General features: G+C 43.0%; 1 protein-coding gene across 23 annotated transcripts in view; it reads left to right on the top strand.

The window, feature by feature from the left end:
* Positions 1 to 24920, top strand: part of KALRN (kalirin RhoGEF kinase) — a 658233-nt gene that overhangs the window by 558974 nt on the left and 74339 nt on the right. For 17 of the 23 annotated variants that reach the window (XM_032869462.1, XM_032869460.1, XM_032869458.1 and 14 more), the window contains 2 exons: positions 20594 to 20877; positions 22266 to 22370. In XM_032869462.1, the coding sequence (XP_032725353.1) occupies positions 20594 to 20877; positions 22266 to 22370 (389 nt within the window). The remainder of the gene's footprint in view (positions 1 to 20593; positions 20878 to 22265; positions 22371 to 24920) is intronic. The other 6 variants (XM_032869453.1, XM_032869467.1, XM_032869469.1 and 3 more) reach the window with 1 other exon arrangement.

Genomic DNA, 24920 nt, shown 5'->3' with positions numbered 1-24920 from the left:
TTACCGTGTTGTCCTCAGATGCGACATCACAGTTCCTTAAACTTAGGTCTTCAGTGATATCCTTTCTTGAATGGGGGCTCACAATGGTGACGTGTGGCCCAGAGGAGCATGGAAACTGAGATCTGCCTCTTACACATCTAGCAAGCCTAACAAGCCCACAGCATGGTGCATCATTCATACTTTGGCTGTGAGATGTATGGCAGGCTTCTCCTTCATTCTTTCTCATGGTCGTGTCTTCTTAAAAATTCCATAATTTTGATTGATAAAATATGGGAAGCTTATAAGATAAATATAAAACAGGTTCTTTGAAGTTGCTACTTTAAAAAAAAAAGATTTACATATGGGGGGGAGGGGCAGAGAGTCTTAAGCAGACTCTGTGCTGGCGTGTAGCCCGACGTGGGACTTGATCTCACCATCCTGAGGTCACAACCTGAGCCGAAACCAAGAGTGGGAGGCTTAACCGACTGCACCGCCCAGGCGCCCCTGAAGTTTCTGCTTTAAAATATTTTCCCTGACATTAAAGTAAGGTAAATTATGTTCCTGAATAACATTATACATAAAAGTAAATTACAAATAGATTTCAGGCAAGGAGGTGAAGACAATTAATAGACTGGAAGAAAATACTTGCAACCTACATAACAGACAAAAGATTAATACTCAGAATACATAAAGAGTTTTTATAAATCAATAAGAAAAAAGCCAACAACCCAACAGGAAAAGTTAGAAACAAGCAGGACTTACAAAAGCAATAAACTTTTGAAAAGATAATATCAGTATTAATCAGAGAAATGCAAATAAAAATAGGATTGTTTTCACCCTTCAGATTAACACAATTTAGGTAAGGGGGTAGAGAAGTAAACAGTTGTATAGTGATGGGAATACAAATTGAAAACAGTCTTTCTGGAGGGCCATGTGGCAGAATCTATACAATTCAAAATGTATCTTTTGATCTCCTTCTAAGAATATACCTTTAACAAAGTCTGAAGTTCTCCGTTTGTCCCAAGATGTTCAGGTGGTAATTTTTGTAATAGCTACCAAGAAGATGGGCAGCATCTTTATTTCCAATAGGGGAATGATATAGTTTTACTGTGAAACCTATGTAGCCATCTAAAACAAACAAACAAAATACAGACATGAAAGTCTTACACTTGCTAAATGAAAAAATGTATAGAAACTTTCAACTATATAACATGAACTGCTTTGTGCAAGAAATGTGGGCATGTGTGTGTCTGCATGTGTGTGCATGTGTGTGAGTGCATGGAAAATGGTCTGAGTGATGCCTGGGTGGCTCAGTCCTTCAGCCTTCGGCTCAGGTCATGATCCCAGGGTCCTGAGATCAAGTCCTGCATCAGGCTCCTTGCTCAGCGGGGAGCTTGCTTCTCCCTCTGCCTGCCGTTCCCACTGCTTGTGCTTGCTCTCTCTCACTCTCTGACAGATGAATAAATAAAATCTTAAAAAAAAAAAAAAAAAAGGAAAGAAAGAAAATGGTCCGAAAATCCTACATTAAGCCATGATTACCTCTAGATAGCAGAGTGGTACTGAGGTGTGGGGGAATAGCTGAGAAGAAATTGGAGAGATAAGGAGGACTTTTTACTCTGCAATTTTCTAAGGTATTGTTTGAGATTTTATGAACGTATATTTACTTATGGTGTACTTTTTAAAGTAATAGGTATTTATAAAACTTAATTTGGAAAACATAGGAAAAATTAAGGAAAATATATCACCTGTAATTCTAGACAGCTTGACTGTAGTAAAGCTCTGTTTTTTCTATATGTACACTGTGGTGGGGGGGTTCCGTTTTATACTCAACATCATATCCTGGTTCTTTCACTTAAAGTTGTCTAAGCATTTCCCCACAGTTTTACAGATTCAGTCTCTGGTGCTACCTTTGAATATTTATTATAAATTCACACCCTTTAAGGTTCTAGAAAAATGGCTATGAGGAATAGGTACCTGGAGACCGAATGCTCACCCTGTCTGCCCAGGAGGGGTGGTCAGTGGAAGGCAGTTAGTTCAGGCATGAGCCTGACCTGCTGGAAATCTGAGGAAGCCAAAAAGCAGCCCCTTGCTTCTTTCACCTTCTCAGGTTATCATCGGACCTTCTGTTTTTCTTTCTCCCCAGCTCAGGCTCTAACTCTGACTTCCAGGAGCTGCTTTCTCTGCTATGGGCCTATCTGAGAACGGCAGCCAAAGGGCAGGATTTGAATGTCATCCCTACCCTCGAGTAATGGCATCTGAAAGTCAGCTTAGGATGTAGGCTTCTGTCTCTTTCTCTGAGTTTTAAAGGGGAAAAAAAAGACTCGTGCAGATAATCTGGAGTTGTTCTCCCACTTGGTCAGTTGGTAAACTGAAACCCAGCAAGATCGGGGTTTGCCTGAAACTATGCAGCAGGTTAGCAGTGAGGCTAGAATCTTCCCCTGGGATTCTTGGTGTAGCCCAGTGCTCTTTTTACTCTATGATGAAAGATACCTGAGCAGCATTCAGGCTGCCTAGGGCCCTGAGACTTAGCCAAAGGTGCTGTGGGCTGGGGAACTGTCACCTGGGCCTAAGTTTCAGTTCATTCACTCCACACTCATCCAGAGATGAGGTACGTGTCCCCAAGTGGTATAGGTGTAGTTTTCATATGGTGGTAGGATTCCTGAACCTCAGTTTTCTTCTATTTTTTTCTTATAACGGCTCTGTATTACAGTTGAAATACAGAGCCATTAAAAGCTTGAAAGTTTGACTCTTTTTCAAGTCCTCCTGTACAGTTAAGTATTTTTAACTTCTGAAGTCATAAAGTACTTCCTAACTTCAGACTAAGAAATGGGTGGGAAATTCATCCTCTCTTCTCATGTGAGTCTGATAGTTCTGGGGTCTTGGGCCTGAGTTCATGAACACCCTGTGTGTCATGCCACGAACCTATTCCCGCTTATCATGCACCTCTGTGAGTGTGTGTGTGTGTGTGTGTCTTTGCCCTTGCTGGGATCTGCTTTTGCATCTGGGACTGGTGAGGAGCGGCGGCTCGTGGAAGGCAGTCAGGAGTAAGCACGTTCTCCCTTTGCTGCTGTCTGGGGAAGGAGAGTGAGAGGTTCATGAGCAAGGGACGCAATGCACCATGGCCTGATGGCTCCAGAAGGGGCTGGCCGTCTCCCAGGCCCCACAGGCATGACTGCATTGCAACACAGCATTGCTTATTGTCATTCAGCTGTCATCACTGTCATCTCTGTTTATTGTCATGTAATGACCTTTCACTGTTACTCTAAGTATGCATGATTATCTCACAGGTAGGTGTTGCTTCTCCCGGGTTATGGATGAAGGAGCCCGGGTTCAGAAGGGCCTAGAGGCAGAGCTGGAACTCAAATCCCAAGGTCGCCTCCCTCCACCCCTTGCCTCCTGTAGTTATGTGTGCACACACAAACCAGCACCCTGGCTTCCTTTTTCCTCATTTAATATTGAGAACATATTTACTGATCATCTTCTAGGACATCTTTTCCAACAAACATTTATTGAATGTTCTAGTGGTCATGTCAGCCGCTCTTCTCAGTGCTAGAAACAATAGTGAGCAAAAGCTGACAAAAATCCCCTGCCTTCCGGGAGCTGATGTTCTAGCGAGGAAAATAGGAGAGACAATAAAAGTAAATTCTATGGTAGGTACTTTTAAAACTGTGCAGTTCAACAAGGCCAACAGGTGAGAAGATGCCTGCCATTGAAAAGACAGCCTGCTGGTCACTTTGCCACCACGCAGGGCTGCAGAGGAAAACACTGAGCTTGCTGGCAGGCAGAGAGAAGAAGGAACCGCGAGACCCCTGCCTTTATGAGGCTAGCCAGGGAAATCAGGCTTAGGATTGGCTAGTTTGAATCATTGCAGCTGGCTCCAGAGTGCAGGGGCCTCTCCTTAGCTGTCTGGTTCCTAGCCCTAGGGTGCTTAGGGCGGGTGGAGAGCGGCCAAAAATGCAGAGCCCAGTGAAGAAGATGGTTGGGGGTATGGGCTGTTCTGGAGGGTTTGAGTATGAAAGTCACAGTTCCAGTTGAGTTGTTTGCTGTGTCTAGGAATTAGGTAGCCCTAGGAAGAAGGGCTGTCCCTCCATGTCAGCAAGGCTGAAGGTAGCAAAGCATCAGAATACAGAAAATAAAAAGACATGGTTATTACAGCAAGCTAAATGGCAGTAAATGGTACAGGGAAACTAAAAGGGGAAGGGATTAGGGCCTGTCAGCATGGAGGGGTGGGAGGTTGCAGTTTTAAATAGAGTGTTCAGGGGAGACTGTACCGGGAAGATGGCATTTCAGTGAAGACCTGAAGGCAGAGAAGAAAGTTTTCCTGGGGGATGAACTTTCTAGGCAGGGAGATTAGCAAGACCAGAGGTGGGAGCATGTCTCATTGATAATGCCAACCGAAGCTTGGCATGTTAGACCATACAAGAGGAATATAGTCGAGAGCTCAGGTGACACATAGGGTTGGAAACACAAGCTGACGGTAGGAAGGAAGGAAATAGTCTTGTGTGTGTGAGCTGTATATGGAGTGTTTTGTCCAGAAATCAAATCTGAATATCCTGATATTTCCCTTTCATCCATATTTGGTTAGATGTTTCTTCCCAAATCCTTAAAGAGGAGGTGATTCTTTTTTTAAGATTTTATTTATTTATTTGAGAGAGAGAAGTAGAGAGAGTGGGGGGAGGGGCAGAGGGAGAGGGAGAAGCAGACTCTCTGTTGAGCAGGGAGTCTGACGCCAGACTTGATCCCAGGACTCTGGGATCATGACCTGAGCCAAAGGCAGAGGCTTAACCAACTGAGCCACCCAGGTACCCTGGAGAAGAGGTGATTCTTGATGGAAAGATGATTCCAGTTCAGGACAAATTTATCCAGTTGCACAATGTGGACCAATCAGGAATTAATGTTTGTCAGTTAAAGTAAAATCATCCCTCAACCCAGCCTCTTTGAAAACCCTCCAACGATTTCCCATTGCATTTAGCATAAGGTTCCAACTTGTTGCCTTGGCCTACAAGGCTCTGGGTCCAGCTGCCACCTGCCTTCCCGACTTCATTTCCTATCCCCCCAGCCCTCACCTGTGCTTCAGCCATGAGAACTTCTTCAGGTAACTTGGACATCCCAAACTTATTTCTGCCTTGGGCTATCTTCCCAGACGGTATTCTTGGCAGCAGGCCTTCTCCCCATCTTTACATGGCTTGTTCCTTCTTATCATTCAGATCTCCGCTTACCTCAGGGAGACTGTCAACAGCTGCTCACTCCGAAAACAGTATCCAGGCCCTCTACAACTCATTTAATTTAATGAGTTTTTTTTTTTTTTAATTTAAAGCCAGTTTAATTCTCTAAATCGTGTTTGACAGTATCGGAAATTTTAAAAACTCATGTTAGTTTATTTTCTGACCCCACTGCCACCCCAGCTAGAACATCAACTTGACTTTGTCTCCTTCACCGCTATTGACCAACATCGGGAGTGGCACCTGGCACAGAGATAACACTCAGGAAGCATCTGCTGAATAAAGGAATAATAACACAGTATCTTCAAGTATAAAGGCTATATGAATTGAGCCAACAGGACCTAGCAGTTAAGTAATTAAAGGGTCATCATAATGGGGCCAGGTCTAGGCAGTCTTCTAGGAAAGAAGCACTCTCATGGAAATAGTCTAATTGTGTATCTTTCCTGAAAAGGATGTCTCCAGGGGTATCTGTGGTGCTGGGTAACACCCCATCACAGTCATTGCTGATCATAAAGCTGGGGGGTTCCTGCTGTAGAAAAGAGGAGATGGCCCTGTCACCCTTGAGCAGGCATGGCAAAGCAGCAGCCCTTGGGCCTTTGGTCCCAATGTGTAGTATTTGGCAACAGAGTGTTTGGCTATTTTTTAAAATATGAACATGCGTGTCTTTAGCTGACTTATACTCTCCATTTGGCCATGCATCCCTCTTCTGACTATCCATGTCCAAAGCCTTCTCATGTTGACCTTCTCATGTTGACATCAGAACTTCTCATGTTGACCTTCTTCATGTTGACATCAGAACTTTGACCCCAGCCCTAGGTGAATAAGTACCCTGTTCCCTACAAGTCCAGTGAGTACTCTGGATGTTTTTCCTGATTAAAGGGAAGTTAAAATACTGCTGGTAAATCTCAGGAACTAGCTCATGCCTAGAGGGCAGGGTGTCAGCTTATCTTACCCACATCAAAGACACTGTGCTGACCAAAGGGAAATTCTGGTCCCAATTATGCAAATGAGATATGTGGTATAATTAGGAGGTGACCTTTCTAGGGTCCCACAGTATCATCTGGACTCAGCCTCTCTATCCTGCTCATCATGAACTCAAGGTTTATTATTTGCTACAACAGTTAGGTAGCCCATTTCAGTGTTTTCTAGAGTAGAGCCCAGCATCAGAGCTTCTAAGGTTCTCACTGATCTACTCTCTTAACACCTACTTGTCATTTCTCCCATCTTTAATGCTCTCAAACTTGACTCGAGAGTTAGGAAATGCTTTAGCATCTACCAGGATCTTGGAATCATGACTTCTCTGTATTTATTAACAAAATATTTTAGGTAGGTAACATAGCTGGCCAGCATTTTATGGCTCCCCCAAACCCACAGCACCATTTTCAGGGACAATTTCAAGATCTATAGAGAGGACTCATAGGTTGAATACAACCTGACCCCAATTAGCTTCAGGAATCCCCATTTAGGAGTATGAATTTCATATGGACCCTTAAGGTTGACTGATAATTGTATGCCCACAAGGCCAAAGTCAACTTTAAAGGGCAAGTAAAGCGCAACTTGTACAGTTTTAACAATCTAGTTCTAGCCTTTTGCAAAGCCACCATTTTCATTATACATTGTTAAATTTGTTTTCAGTGGAGTAGAAAATTATTCTCCCCTCATACTCATGACTAGGAGCTTATTTCATGAATAGGATTGGGTACTGTCTGTAGGAATTGTGTTCAAACATCACTCATGGTTGATTTGTGTCAGAATTTTAAAATATCCACACTGAGCAAATATGCTATTTAACTTGATGGATTAGAGTATTGTGCCAGGGACAGATACCACCTCAACCGAGGGATCAAACTTAACGTCACTAGAATTGGATCAAATCAATAATATGTGTCTCCTCGCATGCTACATCATTTTCAGAGGTATTCTGGCCAAAAACACACTGAATCTAATCATAAGGCAACGTCCAGCAAACCCAGACTGAGAGATGTTTTACAAAATGACTGCCCTACACTGGTAAAGATATGCAAGTCATGAAAGACATGACCTTTCTCTGTGAAGGACATCATTTGAACAATGGGTAACATTTGAAGAGAGTAGCAATGTTAAATTCCTGAACTTGCTCATTGTACTGTGGTTATGTAAGAGAACACCCGTGTTTGTAGGAAACATACGCTGAAGTATTTGGGAATCAAGAGCAATCTTCGTTCTAACTTACTCTCAGATGGTTCAGAAAAGGGGAGAGCAGGTAAGAGAAAAGAAAAAGCAAGCGGTAAACTGTTAGCCTTTGGGAAATCTGGGTGAAGGGTGTATAAGAATTCTTTGGACTAATCTTGCAACTTTTCTCTAACCTGGAAATTATGTCAAAGTAAGAAGTTTGCAAGAAATGCAACCATGGGATCATATCATGAATCTCACTCCCAGGGAGGCCAGGCAGTGGCTTTTCCTGGTCATATGCACCCCTGAGCTTGGAGTCTAGGCTCTGGGTTCGAGAAGGTGGGCCCAGGAGGCGGGGCAAGACATTGCTGCACAAAAGAGCAGGGCAGAGCCATGTAGAATGAGATGTTACTCTTGGTCGTACAGCTTGGACAGAACTCAGCTTGTTAGTTGCTTTTTTCTAAGCAAGTAGCAAGGACCCAGAGGAGGACTCATTTGGCACAGGTGCTTGGGGCAGACAGGGCCAGGTTAAGCCTGTGGGGTCTCAAACTATGTTAAATCCAGGATACTCTGTTCCCTAATACTTTCTTCTCTCTGCCCAATCCCTCCCAAACACATGCAATGTAGTTTTCCCAAAAAAGGACACTGAAAATGCAGTCATTAACTACCAGCCCCTCATTTCTTCCTCCAGGTATGCAATTTCCCCTCTTCTTCCCTCGGGTTCCCTAGGAGACTTTCCACTGCAACATTTTTAGTTAAGTAGCGCTTAATTACAGTCTTAAACTTTCCAGAGTCACCCTGCTTAACTCTTTCCCTGCACCTCTGTAATTAAGCCTGGCAGAGCCATCTTTGGTTTAGGTTGCTGGTGAAGGGCATTGTAAGTTGAATCCGGGACCGGCTTCCCACTGACTCCTGGGTCAACCCTGAGGTAATGGCACTGAACATGAAAATAAATGGACTGTAATTTAGCTCCTCCTTTAGTGTTCATGAGAGGTTTTGAGTTTGAGCGGTAACCCTGCTGTCAGGAGACCATCCTCAGGAACGTGATTCACCTTTTGTATTCTAGACCAAGGAGGAACAATCGCCAGGATCTATGCTAACCACGCGGCTTTCCACAACACATTAATAGACTTCTGTAAATGGTCTGTGTTCCCCCTCAGAGAAGCGTCATCTGCCCGATAGGTTAATTTGCCTAGTAAAGATTCCAAGAAGTCTTGCTGTAAAGAAATGGTTAACTTTGTTTGACCCCTCTGAATGGCTTGGGCAACACAGACCTTCTTACAGAACAGGAAGCACTAGCCCATGTTGGTAGTCATCTTGCTAAATTTAAGAGATGGAACCCCTCACCAACACTGGCTTTTTCTTAGAGGTCTCTGGGCCTAAAAATACTGAGGCACCAGTGATTTATCATTCATCATCCCTAGCTATTCCTCTCTGGCCATTGAATGGGCTCCTCTATCCCCAAAGAGGCCATGCTGGGGGTGCAAAGATGGAGGACATCTCTGTCCTCAAGGACCTTCCTTAGAGTTAGGCAGGTGAAGGCATGTAAACAAACACTGTCAGTGCCAAATGAGTGGCACAAGTTGTATTTTCACAGAAAAAGGAGAACACGCTGGGCTTAGTCATCCAAGAAATGCTAGGTAGGCTTTCGACAAGCGAAGGGGCTGCAAGGTGACACAAGCAATGGGGAGCGCCACGTGGCTGGCGCAGTAAACGGACTAAATGAACCATTAGACTGAAGTGGGGAGTTCGTATAAAAAATAGTCATCTTCAGACTTGTGCATACATCGAAATTACTTGGAGGGCTTGTTGAAACACGGAGTGCTGGACTGCCCCCATAGGTTCTGATTCGGGATCTCCAGAATGGGACCCAGGAATCTGCATTTCTTAACAAGTTCCCAGATGATGCTTCCAATGTTGGTCTGGGGACAGTTTGGGAAACTGATTGTCAAAGAATAGAAGCTCATAGAGCTGGAAAGGTGAGCAGTTCTGACCATGGAGTAGTTTAAATAGCAGGCTGACGAGATAGATTTGATTGATCCGGTGACTTGTACAGACCACTCTAATTGTTCTGGTAGCAGAGAGATGTCAAGTGGATAGGAGAAAGAGATTAGACGCAGAGAAACCAGCTGGAGGCTGTTACGTAGTTAAAGTAACTAGATTTAAAAGATCTGAATTGGGGCACCTGGGTGGCTCAGTGGGTTAAAGCCTCTGCCTTTGGCTCAGGTCATGATCTCAGGGTCCTGGGATCGAGCCCCACGTCGGGCTCTCTGCTCAGCGGGGAGCCTGCTTCCCCCCTCTCTCTCTGCCTGCCTCTCTGCCTACTTGTGATCTCTGTCTGTCAAATAAATAAATAAAATCTAAATAAAATTAAAAAAAAAATAAAAGATCTGAATTAAGGCAGCGACTATAGGAATAGAAGGAAAAATATCCACGCAGATGTCTTTGTGAATGAAGAATCTGCTTGCAGGAGATTAAATGTGAAATGCAGCTTTGGTCATCCTCTGAGAGAATCTTCAGTTACATTCGGTAATTTGTATCATGTTAGTTTGAGCTTTGGGAATATTACTAGGGTTGAACTTGTTTATGTTCTCACAGTCTGAAAAGTGCAAAGTGTTACTATTTAAGTGAATAGGTTAACTGTTTTGTGGAGCTCATTTAACGTGCTTGAAAGGTTATTTGAAGGTCCAAGAGAAAATTTGGGTGTAGATTCATCCTGGACCCGGCAGTGGACCTTTTTCATCAGAGAAATTTGTTTTATCTACCAGATATGGAGCTTGGGAGGGCTGAAAATGAGGCGGTAAGGAGATGGCTACCCCAAGCTTGGGGCTGGGCGGATGCCCTGGGTCATGATTTGATGACCTCCTTGAGCTCAAGATATCTTTACAGATGAACGCCGATCTCAGATGACCTCAGTTCCTGCTGATCTGCCGATTCTTGTTGCCCTATCATAAGTAGAAACCTCATCTCAAATTAAAGTGTGTATTTAAGTTTTATATGAATGTAACAATATCCTTTTTCAGTCTGGATTTGTCAGGTTTCACCATGCTCTCCTATTGGTTATGTTTTGAGCAGTTCAGAAGCCCTTTAGGAGAATTTTCTACACTATACTATAGAAGAAATGTGCATTCCCTCTCCAGGGTGGTGGACAAGTCTGGGAGAATAAAATGGGTATATAAATGGAAATAATATCTAAAATGTTTACTCTTGGAAGAGCAGCAGATCTGCTTTCACTGACTTTTGACGATCTGATATGTCAAGTTTCAGAATCCACTCCTGAAATATAGAGAGAATTTTTAGCCCTTGTCAGTGTGACAACATGTCACAGCATGGCCTTGTGTGCTTAGAACATGCCTGTCTGGATGGGAGGAAGGCACTGACTCATTGCCCTTTAAGGGCTCTCCTCCCTCTGTTCTGGCTCAGAGAGAATATTATACAGGGGAAACTGAAGCCAGGGAGACTATGAAGACAAGCAGTTGGAAACAGCCATTTTACCCTCTGTTCCCAAAGGTGTCCTGATGGAAGTCCAAGTGGCGGGGGCGGGGGCACTGAAGAAGCTGGGAGTAGTTGAGTGGGATCTGGGCTGAATTAGAATAGAATTCGCAAGAGTTTATCTAGATTGAAGCCCGAGGTACTGACTTCTCACCCCTATGAGGATTGTTTTGACTGTTGGAGTAGACCCTGGTATTAAGGACTGGTGTCCCCAAGAGCTCTGAAGATGAAAAAAGTTCCTGCCCTATGAAGATGCCACTAGATTTGGAATCCCTGTGGCTCAGATATCTGTACATTCTACCGGGTAGGATCAGCACAACGGGAGGAGATGGGGACGAGGGAGTAGAAATGAACTATCATCTGTCTATTGAGCTCAATACAATGTGCTGTTGAGGCTCAGAGTGAGCCTTCATTTTGTACTCTCTTTAGTGGGGAAAAGCAGACACAAATTTCCAAATCCCTAGGGATTTAGATGTATATAAAAAAAAAGTTATAAAAACACATGAAGTCTGAGTAAAGTGGTGAGATAAGGAACGGTGGGTTGGCAAAGGATTCATCAGAGAAGACATTCCTGAACTAAGTATAAAAGCAGGATAGCGAGCAGGAGGCAGGGGTGTGGAGTACGTATTTGAGACTTGCGTGTTGGTGAAGAGATCTTGAGCCAAGTAGTGTTTGCCAAGGTTAGTCGAAAGTTGTAGTAGGGGCGAATTGCAAGGGCACCAAGTTTCCTAGTGTTAAGAAACAATGTTTCTGGACCAAGCTGCTTATCTTCCTTTCCCCTGTCCTGTTGCTGTCACTGTAGCAGCTTTCTTCATCCTCTGGCACCAGGTGGTCTAGACACCGGAATGGCCAACCAAATGGCCTGGTGGAAAGCCAGCCGTTCCAGGAACTGGTAATGCACAGCCTTGGGACTTCAGCTAAACACACAACCAGGAGATTGGCTTTCATCAGCGTTCCACTAAAAGACCTGTCAGAGTCATTATCTTGTGCCATGAGAGATATATTAATGCTTACTGTAGGTTTTTTCCTGTCCCTGCTTACAAACAATTGGATTTATGTGTTTATTACCCAAAGAATTTGTACCCTTGACATTTCCATCATCCCTTTCTCTAGAGGTGCAATTTCCAGTGTGAGAAAAAATGTATATATGATACCTCTATAATGTTTATATTAAGTAAATTATTTATAGAAAGCTGAAGAAAACATGAGTATTTGGGTCTCTAATCTCTGCAGACAGATGTATTGAAATGCATTTGCCTTATATAGCTCAAGCCACAGAAGGCAGTAAGGATGAGTTTATAATTATTCCAGTATCATTGGAACTAAAGCCAGACAAAAGAACAGGAGGTTAAAGGACTCTTCCGTAAATATCTAGTGGATTTTAGGAGTCTTTGTGTTTTCTTCTGATTTCAGCCATTGGAGTCAAAGCTTCCAATAGAGTGTTATAAGTACCAGGGGGACATTTATAGACCCATTGACCATCTAGATAAAACAGGTATGATTAATACAGAGCAACTAGATTCTGTATCTTTTAGCAATTACATAAAATAACAGTATTTAAAAGACAGCCTTTGGGGTATGATTGAATACCACCATTGAACTCCAGAAGAATGGACTGAGAATGAGTTTTTTGTTCTTGAGTTGTGCCCCTTAAGCCAGTATAGAAAACAGGTGGCCAGCTTAGTGAGGTATGCATCAAGGGTACTCACAATCCACGGAAAGCTTGGGTGACCTTATACATGCGTATGCTCTCTGTGGTCCCAGCCTTGCCCTTTCAAGGACATCATTCCCAGTCTTTGGGGAAGGTAACCCCCCAAAACTAATAGAACTCTCTTCTCTTTTTGTCTGAGAGGTATAATCCTTTATTTTCAGCTTGCTTTGAAGTCAGTGAGAAGACTGGTGAATCAGTATTTTGTGATTAGAGAAATAGTGGGCGGCCATACTGGGGAAGCAGCCAAAGGCTTTTGACATTTCCTACATGTGCATTCTGTGATGACTTGTGCTTGCTTGCTTGCTTGCTTGCTTGCTTTTTAAGATTTTATTTATTTACTTATTAGAGAGAGAGAGAGATCACAAGTAGGCAGAGAGGCAGGCAGAGAGAGGGGAAAAAGCAGGCTCTCCGCTGAACAGAGAGTCCTATGTGGGGCTCGATCCCAAGAACCTGAGATCATGACCTGAGCCAAAGGCAGAGGCTTAACCCACTGAGTCACCCAGGCACCCCCTGTATTCCGCTTTCAGAATAGGTTTGCAAATTTTACAACAGGCTATTAAGGGTAAAAGCTTTTTTTTTTTTCCTAGGTGTAATGTGAAAGTGAAATAAATATGAGTTGAAACTTTTCAAAAAGGAAATAGAATTTATAAATGGGCTGTATTAGGTATGGCAAATTTCTAGTATATTCAGTTACTACCTACTTGCACACATTTATCTTCTATTCTGGTAGCTAATGAAGGTCTAGCAGGGTTTGACCTAGACAGTGAACTTGTTGGGACGTGTTCAGTGCATGTATTCTCATGAGCTTTGTTCCACTTTTCCTCTTCATGTCAAGAAGACAGCTCTCCTCTCCGGTACTGCTTGGAAACATGCTACTATGATGAAAATACCTGAAATCATGGAGTGCTTGCCCCAAGGCTGAAACCAGTAACACTGGCTTGCTTATTCTAAAGCCACGATGGCATTTGAGACCCTAATCGCAGCAGTTGTTCAATTGCCTGGTCATAAAATCCATCTGCAGCTCCCATTCTGAGACACCTTATACATAAGGAGGCCTGTGTCGTTTCCAGGGAACAGCCTATGGCACTTCCACTTCCAAATAGAGGGAAAGAGAGACAACCATGGCCAAGGAGCCCTAGGATTTGGCCACCTTATTCTTGGACAAGATTTCAGGCAGTGGTCGTAAAAGTGGTTCCCTGAAATGAGAAGGGAAAATGACCTGGAATGGCAGCTGGTAGCATTTTTTCTTCACTTTTAGGAGACATGACTCTTTGAAGCTAAAAATGGCCTTCAATCATTTATTCTAGGCTTTAGAAGGATATAAGATAGAATGAAAAAAACAGAGTTTATACAAAATAAACTCAAAGTCATGGAATTAAGGGAGCTTTTTATGGTTTTATTGATTTTTTATTTAACTTAACATCTTGTTTCTATGGGTCTGAAGTGTTCTAAGCACTTTAAAAATATTAACTCCTTAATCCTAATAGCAATCCTATAGGGTAGACACTAATATTATCTTCCGTTACTGATGAGGAAACTGAGATACAGAGAGATTAGGTAAGTGGACTAGAGTCACACAGCTCGCCAGGGGTGGAGCCGGGCTTTGAGTGTATCTTGTCTAATCCATCTGAGTGCTGCCCAGCTGGTTAGTGACATAGCCAGGCCAGAAGCCAGCTCATCCCTTTGTTGTAATCCACTGACGAGGCACCAGTGGGTTGTTCTGAGGTCATTTAAACAAGGCAGGCCCATTATGCCAGGAGAATTTCCCTTTTAATCAACATCAACGAAATATCATGAAGAGATGGGTGTTGAGGTCAAGAACTCTCTAATCATTGACTAAGCTTTGGAATGTGTTGTGTGGCCAAGCAGCATGTCTTCTCAGCTATTAAGGAGGAAATCAGGTTGGTTAGAGAGGTGCCTTGGGAACTTAAGAAAGTAGGGATAAAAAATAGTGTGTGAGTCTGCTGATGGATAAGCCCTGGTTGTCTGTTGATTTATTTATTTACATTTTCTTGGTTTCATTAGTATCTTTATACTCCCATGACCAACCAGGTAAGCTGTGCCACTCAGAGCCTATGAAGTTGGACCTTCAACCTCAGAGATTCCCATGACAAATTTCCTATTTTCCCAGTTTGTGGCTGAGATGCCAATTACAGCGTGCATTTCTTACTGATCTAGAGGCACTGGTTTTTACCTTTTTGTTTCCTCTTCTTGAGACATTCTGCTTTAATTTCAATTTATTTCCTTTAAGTATGTGCTTTTGGTTAGGAAGGAGACATGTACTTTTTCCAGTGGAAAATTATATGCTGATGTACATAATTAAGCATCAGAGAATGCAGGAAGATAAGAATTTTTTCTTTTTTTTAATCAAAGTATTACCGACATAACATTATATTAGTTTCAGGTATACAATATAATGATTCAGTATTTGCATGTATTGTGAAATGATCACCACAGTAAGTCTGCTTAGCACCCATCACCACATACAGTTAAAAGTTTTTCTTGCCTGTGATGAGAACTTGTAAGGTTTACTCTCTTAGCAACTTTCAAATATATAATACAGCAATATTCACAGTAATCATCAAATGATACATTACATCCCTGTGACTTATTTTTTTTATAACTGGAAGTTTGTATCTTTGGACTTCCATCACCCATTTTGCCCACCCTCCTCGCCCAACTTTGGCAACCACCAAACTGTTCTCTGTATCTGTGAGTTTGTGGGGTTTTTTTCCCCCTAGATTCCATATATAAGTGAGTTCATACATTCTCTATCTTTCTTTGTCTGACTTATTGTGTTTAGCATAATGCCTTCAAGGTCCATCCAGGTTGTCACAAATAACACGATTCCCTTCTTTTTTTGACTAAATAATATTCCAGTGTACACATGTACCACATTTCCACATCCATTCCTTGAGTCACCTCTGTCTTGTGCATTATAAATAATGCCGCAATTAATGCAGGGTCCATGTATCTTTTCAAGTGTTTTCATTTCTTTCAGATAAAAACCCAGAAGTGAAATTGCTAGGTCATAGGGAGGTTCTGCTTTTAATTTTTTTGAGGAATTTTCATACTGTTTTCCATAGTATCTACACCAGTTTGCATTCCCACCAGTGGTGCACAAGGGTTTCCTTTTCTCCACATCCTCACCAACATTCGTTATCTCTTATCTTTTGGAGAATAGCCATTGTAACAGATGTGAGATATCTCACTGTAGTTTTGACTTGCATTTCCCTGATGATTCGTGATGTTGAGCATCTTTTCATGTACCCGTTGACCATCTGTATGTCTTCTTTGGGAAAAGGTCTATTCAGATCTTCTGCCCATTTTTTTAATCAGGTTGTTTGCTGTTGAGTTGTATGAGTTCTTTATATATGTTGGGTATTAACCCCTTACCAGGTAAATGATTTGCAAGTTTTTTTCCCATCTGGTAGATTGCTTTTTCATTTCATTGATGATTGGAAAAGATGAGAAGTTGTGTACACAGTTGATGAGAGTAACTCAGAGCGTAATCCGGCAGTAATTGGTGAAGGTGGTAAGGTGTTGTCTGTAAAGCCCAGCACATCCACCTTGAGATACATGCTCTGAATGCTTTAGTGTTTAGAGCAGTGTGTATTCTCCTCAGTGTGTGATCTGCATGTTGTAAAGGTTTGTCAGTCATTTGTTTCCAGTCCACAGGGAGATACAGGTACAAAAAGTGAGAATAAGCATTTAGAAGCTTTTATAGCAATTTGATACTTCCACTGTATCTAAGAGTGTCACTTTGTATTTTATAAAAGTTTTGATCTGAAACAGAGTGAGAATAAGAAAAACGGGTCCTTGACTCCCTGACCACAGGTAGTTTAGGAAACCCTGCCCTAGAGGAATTCTCACAAATAGAGACCTGTCAGGACTGCTTCAGATAAGTGTATGTGTGTGTGTGTGTGTGTGTGTGTGTGTGTATAACAACCTAAATATCCATCCTTAGGAAAATGTGTTACAAACACCATGATATAGCCTATGAAAGAATATCATTCAATAATTAACATGAATGAACTAGGTCTACATGACTGAACATGGATAAATTTCAGATAATTTTGAATTAATGAGCACATTGCAAAATGATACCTATATTATGATATTCATATAAAATTTTAAAAATACAAAATAATACTATATTTCCATACACAGTAAATGGCTAACAACATGGATAGGAAAGATGCACACCAACTTCAGAAGAGAATTTAACTCTGGGAAGGGAAAATGGTGGATAGAATTGTGAATGGGTGCAGACCTGTACCCCTGAGGCTAATAATACAATATATGTTATTATATATGTGTTATAATAAAGAAAGAAAGAAAGAAGGAAATAAAGAACTGTGAATGGGTAAAAAAATTTAAAACTTCAATAATCTTTCATTTATCTTTTTTAAAAAGTTGAAGCAAATATGCCCCCCCAAAAGTTGACATTTATGCCATCTAGGTTGGTGGGTACCTGGTTGTTACATTTTTTTCTCTATTTTTCTCCATCCAAGTATCTCCCCGTAAAACCAGCCTCAGAATATGATTTTTTTTTTTTTCTGATCCAGAAAGCAAGTTGAACATACTGGAACATCTGGGGAGCTTGATTACCTACAAGCCCTGGGACACATTTGTCCTCCCAAGTGACTTAAAACCAGATATTAGCTATTTGTGCAGCTTCTGTGCCTCAGGGTCGTAGAGGAAACATTTGTTCAGAGCCCTGGGGCAGCTGTACAGATGCCTAGATTCTGCTCCTAGCTTTGTGACTAACTCACTGATAATAGTGAATTTCTCATATTTAAATCTTCATTGCCTTGTGGTAAAATCAGACTGAGACTGTGTTCAGCATTGCAATTTTGTAACTTACACAAATTATATATAAATGTATATTTGAAATGTTAAATACACTAGCAGTTTGAGGTTCCTTTTACAATAATCATAGAAGCTAAAGCAATACATAGAATAAATGCAGATGTAGGAATAAGATTAATATATGTGCCATGGATGGGGCACCTGGGTGGCTCAGTCAGTTAAGCATCTGCCTTCAGTTCAGGTAGTGATCTCAGGGTCCTGGGATCGAGCCCCATGTCAGGCTCCATGCTCACCAGGGAGTCTGATTCTCCCTCTCCCTCTGTCCCTTTCCCTAGCTTGTGTTCTCTCTCTCTCTCTGCTTGCTTTCTCCCAAATAAAATCTTTAAATAAATAGTTGTGTGTGTGTATATATGTACACACACACACACACACACACACATATACGCACAGTAGAGTGAGATCTGGTTTTAAGTCTTGCTTCTCTGCCGTTCACCAACTATGAGCCTTGGTTTCCTGAAACACTAATCTTCTATTTCCTATGACAAGTATCATAATAAATAGCAACTACATCAGCTTGGAAAACTTTGATAGCAGTCTTATTGTTGCAGTTGTTACAAATCAGTCACTTAACTTTTATGCCTGAAAGGTACTAGAATAAAACCTCAAACAGCCAATTGCAGTCATCTTCCAAAGATGGGATGAGCATAGCATGCCAATTATTCTTTAAAGCAGCAATAAAGTACAAATTTTCTAAACTAAATGGTGCCACATTCTTTAAAAACATGCATCCAAAGTAATTTAGTAAATTTCTCAGCTCAAGAAAAAAAGATTTAACTATATGAGTTGATAAACTTACTGCGGTGATCATTTCACGATGTATCAAATATCAAATCATTATGTTGTACACCTTGAACTAATACAGTGTTATATGTCAATTATATCAAAACCAGAAAATAGAAACAGAAAGAGACAAACAAAAAACACCAAAGTGATTTAAAAACAGTCCTGTCTCCATTTGGGACCCTAATTAGACGAATTATGGATTGCTTCCAACACCTGAATTCTCTTTTATGTGGGCTGCGATTAAATGGTTGATTTGATTCCAACAAATCTGATTCCAGTAGATGAACTTTAAACATGCTTGATTTTTCATTTGTACTTTGTGGTGTGTACTCTTGCCATTCATTTATACAGAATGACCCAAAGCAGAACCACATGACCACAAGGAAGGACAGTCAGTCAAGACTCACATTTGTGAATCTCAAAGTTAGGCTATGCTTGTGATGGAACAGAGAATTTGGACAGTCACCTGCCCTGCCTAGAACCAGGCACAGTTAATACCCTTGGACCTCTAGTTCTGCTGACACAGTACATGGCTGATTACATTTTGAAGGCTCGGTTTTACAGAGCCATGTGGTATCCCAGGGGTCTGGTGAATGAAAAGCTTCTGCAGCTTATCAGCAGAAAGATAAAAGAAAGGCCCTGGTTCCACTGCCAGTGCAGGGAGATGCTGATCACCCGGGCTTCTGAGAACAGGAGTCTGACCCACACTGAACACTTCAGCAATAATGTCAACATACCCAGGACCACAGCCAGCAAGGAATTCCCTGAGATAAGATTACAGTGTTGTCCTTAAAGGGGCGCCAACCAAGTCAGTGGATCTCCAAATATTCCCTGAGTAGAACAGCCCTGTAAATTGTCCTTTATACCAGGGGACTTGAGGACCTCAGTGTTGGGGCTTCTAGATGCAGACATTGAGGTATTGTTTTCCAAAGTACACATAAAACTCTAGCAACGTCAAGGTCAGTCCCCACAAGGTCAAGAGCCTAAGCTTGGGGCCCTCAAGATCCACCACTTACAAAAGCTGGAGACAGCTCTTTGTTGGCAAAAGTATTTATCCACCTTCCTTGGGGATTTTGTTTCTTCTCTACTGGCTGTGTCTGGGCCAGAGGGCCTCTAAAGCCAGCTTTGTCCTCCAGGCCAGGTCTAGGATGAAGTCATTATAGGAAAAGGTGATTCAGTCTTTGAGAGGAATAGGTATGAAAAACCACTGCAATAATTGATTTCAATACCTAGTCATATGTTTGGTTTAAATATCAGTGTTCAAACCAGTGCTGGGACAGCGGGCCCATGAGGGGTCAAGGCAGAGCTGGTCAGGGATTCTTCTAAGACCACTTTGGTAATGAGAAACAGCAGACACAGAGAAGTAACTCACCTTCAGTTTGTCATCCAGACCCTTTGTGCTTTGGAATGCCTCACATTCATTCCTCTGTACCCCTGTGTGCTGCCCTAGTGTGGCCTTCTGGTTCTGACCCCACCTTCCCAGAGCTATGCTGTATATAGTGACCAGATTAATTAACAACAACAACAACAAAAAAAAAAAAAAAAACCATCTTTTTATTGTGTCATTTCCCAGAATAGTCTCACAATAAAAGTCAGACACTTCTAGTTTATTATTAAATGTCTTCACCCATCTTTCTATCCAGTTTCTCTTTCTCCATCAAACCTTTGTTTCATGCAGAGGATCTCCTTATGGGCTGGTGTTAACTTATTTTTCAATATTCATGCTTTGGTTCCTGCTGTCTCTCCCTTTTGGAATTCCTTCTCCCCTTCTCTTCTACTCAGACACATCTCTTCCATTAAACCCTTTCAGACCAGTTCCTGCCTACACTGATCTGACCTCCCTCTGAACTCTGCTAGCTTATCACCTAGAGTTCACACCAGCCTTATGGCAATTAATCACATTCTACTATGTGAATTTGGCTTTGTTTTGCATGCTCTGTCTTGCTCTTTTGCTCTTTTCTCTTTTTCTTTGAGTGTGTGTGTTTGTGTTTTGTCTGTAGATAGATAAGAGGTGTTTGAAAATAAAACCTAGGTCTTAAATGTCTTTAAAATATACTACCTAATAGATGGTCCATAACATGGTTATTGGTTGGTAATTCTTGCTTAGGATCTTGATTTTTTTTTCTCATGAGGGTAGGAGTCCTTATCTTCTGTTCACTCCAATATCCACAGCTCCCAGAGCAGTGCCTTGCACATTAAATATTCAGTGAGGGTCAGCTGTTAACCTCTAGAGAGGGCTGCCCTGACCACGGTCTGCAGCGGGCCTTGACATTCTGCCTTGTGTCCCAGCTTTCTGAGTGATGGACCTGTCTTACTCCCAGCCGCAAACCCCGTCCCCCAACTGCTTCTGACATGGCTGTGTCTGTCTGTTCTTTCTCCTCAGATGCATACTCTCATTCCTCAAGTGAAAATGGAGGCAAGTCTGAGTCAGTGGCCAACCTCCAGTCTCAGCCCTCCCTGAACTCCATCCACAGCTCCCCCGGGCCCAAGCGTTCCACCAACACCCTTAAGAAGTGGCTGACCAGTCCCGTGCGCCGGCTCAACAGCGGGAAAGCAGATGGAAATATCAAGAAGCAGAAAAAAGTACGAGATGGCCGGAAGAGCTTCGACCTGGGCTCTCCCAAGCCTGGGGATGAGACAACACCTCAGGGAGACAGTGCCGATGAGGTACGTACATGTGGCCCTGGAGCCTCCATCAGAGGGACCTCCTTCCCCAGGTTCTGTAAACCTCCCAGTCTCTAGACCCCAGTAGATTGTTTTCTTGAGCCCAAGGAATCTGAGTTTTTGTACCAACAAGATCTTACCAGGCCAACACGTGACCATTTCGGAGACTGACTAGCACCTAGAATTCCAGCAGATAGACAACACTTTGCCAGATTTGGAGATAGGGGCCTGGGCCCGAGGGGAGCCATTTGGTCACCTATTCTGCTGCTTCTACTAAAGACTACATCAAAACCTGCTAGTTGAGAATAAGAATGAAAGAAGGTCCACCATTTCCCTTGGAAGGAGAAGGCCATGCTAGGAGAGTATAACTGTTTTCAGTTGTCTAGAGCAGTGCCACATGTAAAAGGGAATAGACAACTCCAGATGCTCCAGAGGGGAGAATTATGACTAACAGGCAGAGGTTTGCAGAAGGCTAGGTTGCAGCCCAAAGAGGGACTTGAATGGAAGTCAACCAGTGATGAGCAAGCAGTCATGAAAGCGAACAGACACCAGGGCTAGAAGGGGCAGGGATGACGTATGACCTCACATAGCAGTGGGAGAGGTCCCTGTATTAGCCAAGAGGTCAGACTGGGTGACCTCCGAAGTCTCTTTCAAAGCCAAGATTCTATAATCAAGATACAGTGGGTGGGGGCACCTGGGTGGCTCAGTGGGTTAAGCCTATGCCTTTGGCTCAGGTAATGATCTCAGGGTCCTGGGATCGAGCCCCGCATTGGGATCTCTGCTCAGCAGGGAGACTGTTTCCCTCTCTCTCTGCCTGCTTGTGACCTGTCAAATAAATAAAATCTTAAAAAAATAAAATAAAATAAAATACAGTGGGTGTGTTCTAGTTGGGGGAATGAGAGCGGTTTTTTTTTCTGGCCAACTAACCTGCTCTAATCGCTGATGAGGCTAAGCAATTCTTCCTGCTGTGTAACCAGACTCTGTTTGTAATTTTAGGCTATTTGCCATTTCTCCCTCTGAGGATGACAGGGGAGCCTGGTGATACTCAGATTGTGGCTTAATAGTCCTTCAAAGGCTTAAAAAGTTAGGCTCCCTCTGACCACTCTCAGCTTTTTCTTTTTCCTGATTAACAAGGTCAATGTTTGTCGTGTGTGTGTGTGTGTGTGTGTGTGTGTGTGTGTATTCCCCCATTTTAACCTCACTGTCCTTTGAGATGAAGGTGCATCCATTCCACAGAAGAGGACAGTGAGGCTAAAAATATAAGGATGTGTTGAGGAAGGAGGTTATCTTATATGTTGCTTTTTAAAAAAAAACTCTAAGTCCTAAACCACTGGTATCTTTAACTATATGAAACAGAGGACTGTATGATTAATGCTGCTCTTTTGTTCTAGAAGAACAAGAAAGGTTGGGGCGAAGATGAGCCAGACGAAGAGTCACACACCCCTCTCCCGCCTCCTATGAAGATCTTTGACAATGACCCTACGCAGGACGAGATGGTAGGACTCCTTTACTTTCTCCCTTGAAAGAACAACGTGTAATACATGTGATTTTGTCTTGTGTGTATGGTGGGGGTAGTAATACTCTCTCTCCCTTGTTCTCGCTCTGAATCTATAATAATGGAGATTTGTCTGTATTCGGTAGGTTACCCTCCCCCTGCCCTGAAGCTCTGACTCCATTCTGGGTGGCGGAGGGGTGCGTGCAGCAATCCCAGAGTGGGACTGGTGTCTCGTCCTGTTGATGGAGGATAATGGCTGTGTCTTCGGACACTGCAGATCCTAAAAGGAACTGTTTGTCTCACAAGGAGTCTGAGGGCGGTTCCAGGCCGAAATCCCTTTGTTGTACCTGACGTCTGAACTGTGTTTTCGCTGATCGTTTTCCCTATACTCAACTCTAAAATCCAAATAGCAGTAGCTTCTGGTCAAGCCCAAATTCTGCAAGAATGGGAGGGAAGGAGATGCTGCTAAGGGGGGAGGGGAGGTTGCTGACAAAGGTGGGAAACCTAAATAAATGCAGGCTGTCGCGTGCTTGGTCTTGTAAAATCTCTGGCTCCTGAGCACGCGGAGGCTCCCGGGTGCCTGGAGCGTGGATGTCTGTGTGGCCTCGAAGCCCCGAGCGATCACCCTGATTGCTCTAGAGGCTCAGCTTGGACGTGCTGCCCAGTACCAGCTGAGGCTCGGGGCTGCTTTAACTGCACACTCCGTCACTCATTTTCCTAGCAAACCCTGCTTTCACCTCAGTGTGTTTTTCCTGCCTTCTCTTTGTCACTGTCCCCTTGGATTCTGTGGGTTTTAACTGTCCTTTACAGTTTCTTTTCAGAGTGGCTTGTGGTGGTGGTGGTGGCTCAGCTGTCCCTCTGAAGACAGCCCTGTGTTCCCTGCTGCACCGCCTTGCAGTGGCACGGCTTCCTGTGGGGCAGGGGGCCAGCAGGGACGGGGAACAGATCTTTCCACCAGCACCTGGGATGCAGTTCAAAAAGTCCGGCTTGCCCATGCTTCAGCGTGTCCAGTTATAGCCCCTTCCTGGAGCTCATTCCCTCCACTTTGTATTGGGTCACGAACCCAAAGACATTAGTTGGGGTCTCCCAGGATGCCACCCAAGAGGGAGAGACTCTAGGGACAGGACGATGACAGTTGCCCTGCTCTGGGATTCCGCCATGAGCCAGGCACAGCGCTGGCCCCTCCTACGGTGACACTGGTGGCCCCTGTTGGAAGGACAAGTAGCGGGAAGTGTGGCACGAGGCCCATCCTGGGTTCCCAGGAGCAGAAGCGCCCACACTCCACACTGAGGTCCGCACGGGAGCCAACCTGCTGTGTTCCCAGAGGCCTTCCCTTGTAAAATGTTCCACAAACAGTGATCGCGTGTGTGGGGCGAAGGACGCTCCTGTCACAGCATTAGCTGTCCCACACGGCCTTTGGCAAGGAGGTGCCAGCTGGCCTATGATAAGTAAAGGTCATGGACCCACCCCCTCAAATTCCCTCAGACACAGCTTGTTTGGGGGAAGAGGATGTTATGTTGTTTCTGGATAATCTTTAACTGAAAAGGCGGACTTACCCCAGACATTTGTGTGGCCTTTTTGTTAGCCAGAAAGAGGACAGATGGCAATGGTCCCTTTTTAGACATATTCATCCTCCTCAGCCCCGCCGGTTTGATTTCTGTGCGTTTATTTTTCTGAAACATTTGGGGAGCCTCAAAACTTCTAGCAATTAGAGTCAAACTTATTAAAATAAGTTTTTACAACAGTCTGTAAGGAAGTTTTTAGTCAACCTATTTAATGTTATACAATCACCTGGATTCTCCATGTTCCCCTCTAATATTTGTTCAGATGTATGTATGTTTTATTTTTATAGTTTTAATACATACTTGATATGTTGAACGTTTTATTTAATATTTTTTAAAATCTTACTAATTTTATCTTCGTAACTACAATTTTAATAGCTGAGGAGTATTTCCCTTATTCGATGTAGCATAATTTGCTTGGCCAGTCTGTTTTGGGATATCCTGGGTTGTTTCCAGTTTTTGCTACCCTAGATAACACTGCTACAGATCACTTTGTACATACAGCATTTGTTCTTTTGACTTCTGTCCTTGGGATAAGTTCCCAGGGGTAGGATTACTAAATCAAAAAGCTGATAGCTTGGATTTCCAAACAGGCTTAAGCTCCTTTCCTGCATTCCCCAGAAGAGGAGAAAGAGTGTTGTTCTCTTTCTCTTAATTATTATTTGACTTTGTTTTACCCCATCTCAGAAGCAAAGACCTAGAGTAACTCTTAAACTAGACAAAAAGTAGCTTCTTTTTGAAACTTTTCCCCCTAATGTAAGGGACAAACTTGGTGCCAAAGTATGGCCAGGACTTTCAGCTTTTTATCTCTGCAGTGATCAGTGTCAAAGACTGAAGGAACATGTGTTTGGGGCCTGGGGAGCACAGTTGCCCTCTGCTTGGCTGTGCCAGGGAGAAAAGTTCATACATGCATGCAGGGTGAACCATTTCTCCCCCAGTTTCTTCTCAGGTAGGAGAAGGAAGATAAAAACCACTGCCCCTCCATGAGC

The sequence above is a fragment of the Lontra canadensis genome, unplaced genomic scaffold (genome assembly GCF_010015895.1).
Source record: "Lontra canadensis isolate GAN:19392208 unplaced genomic scaffold, GSC_riverotter_1.0 scaffold38, whole genome shotgun sequence".
NCBI lineage: Eukaryota > Metazoa > Chordata > Mammalia > Carnivora > Mustelidae > Lontra > Lontra canadensis.
This window is presented reverse-complemented; position numbering and strand designations above follow the sequence as displayed.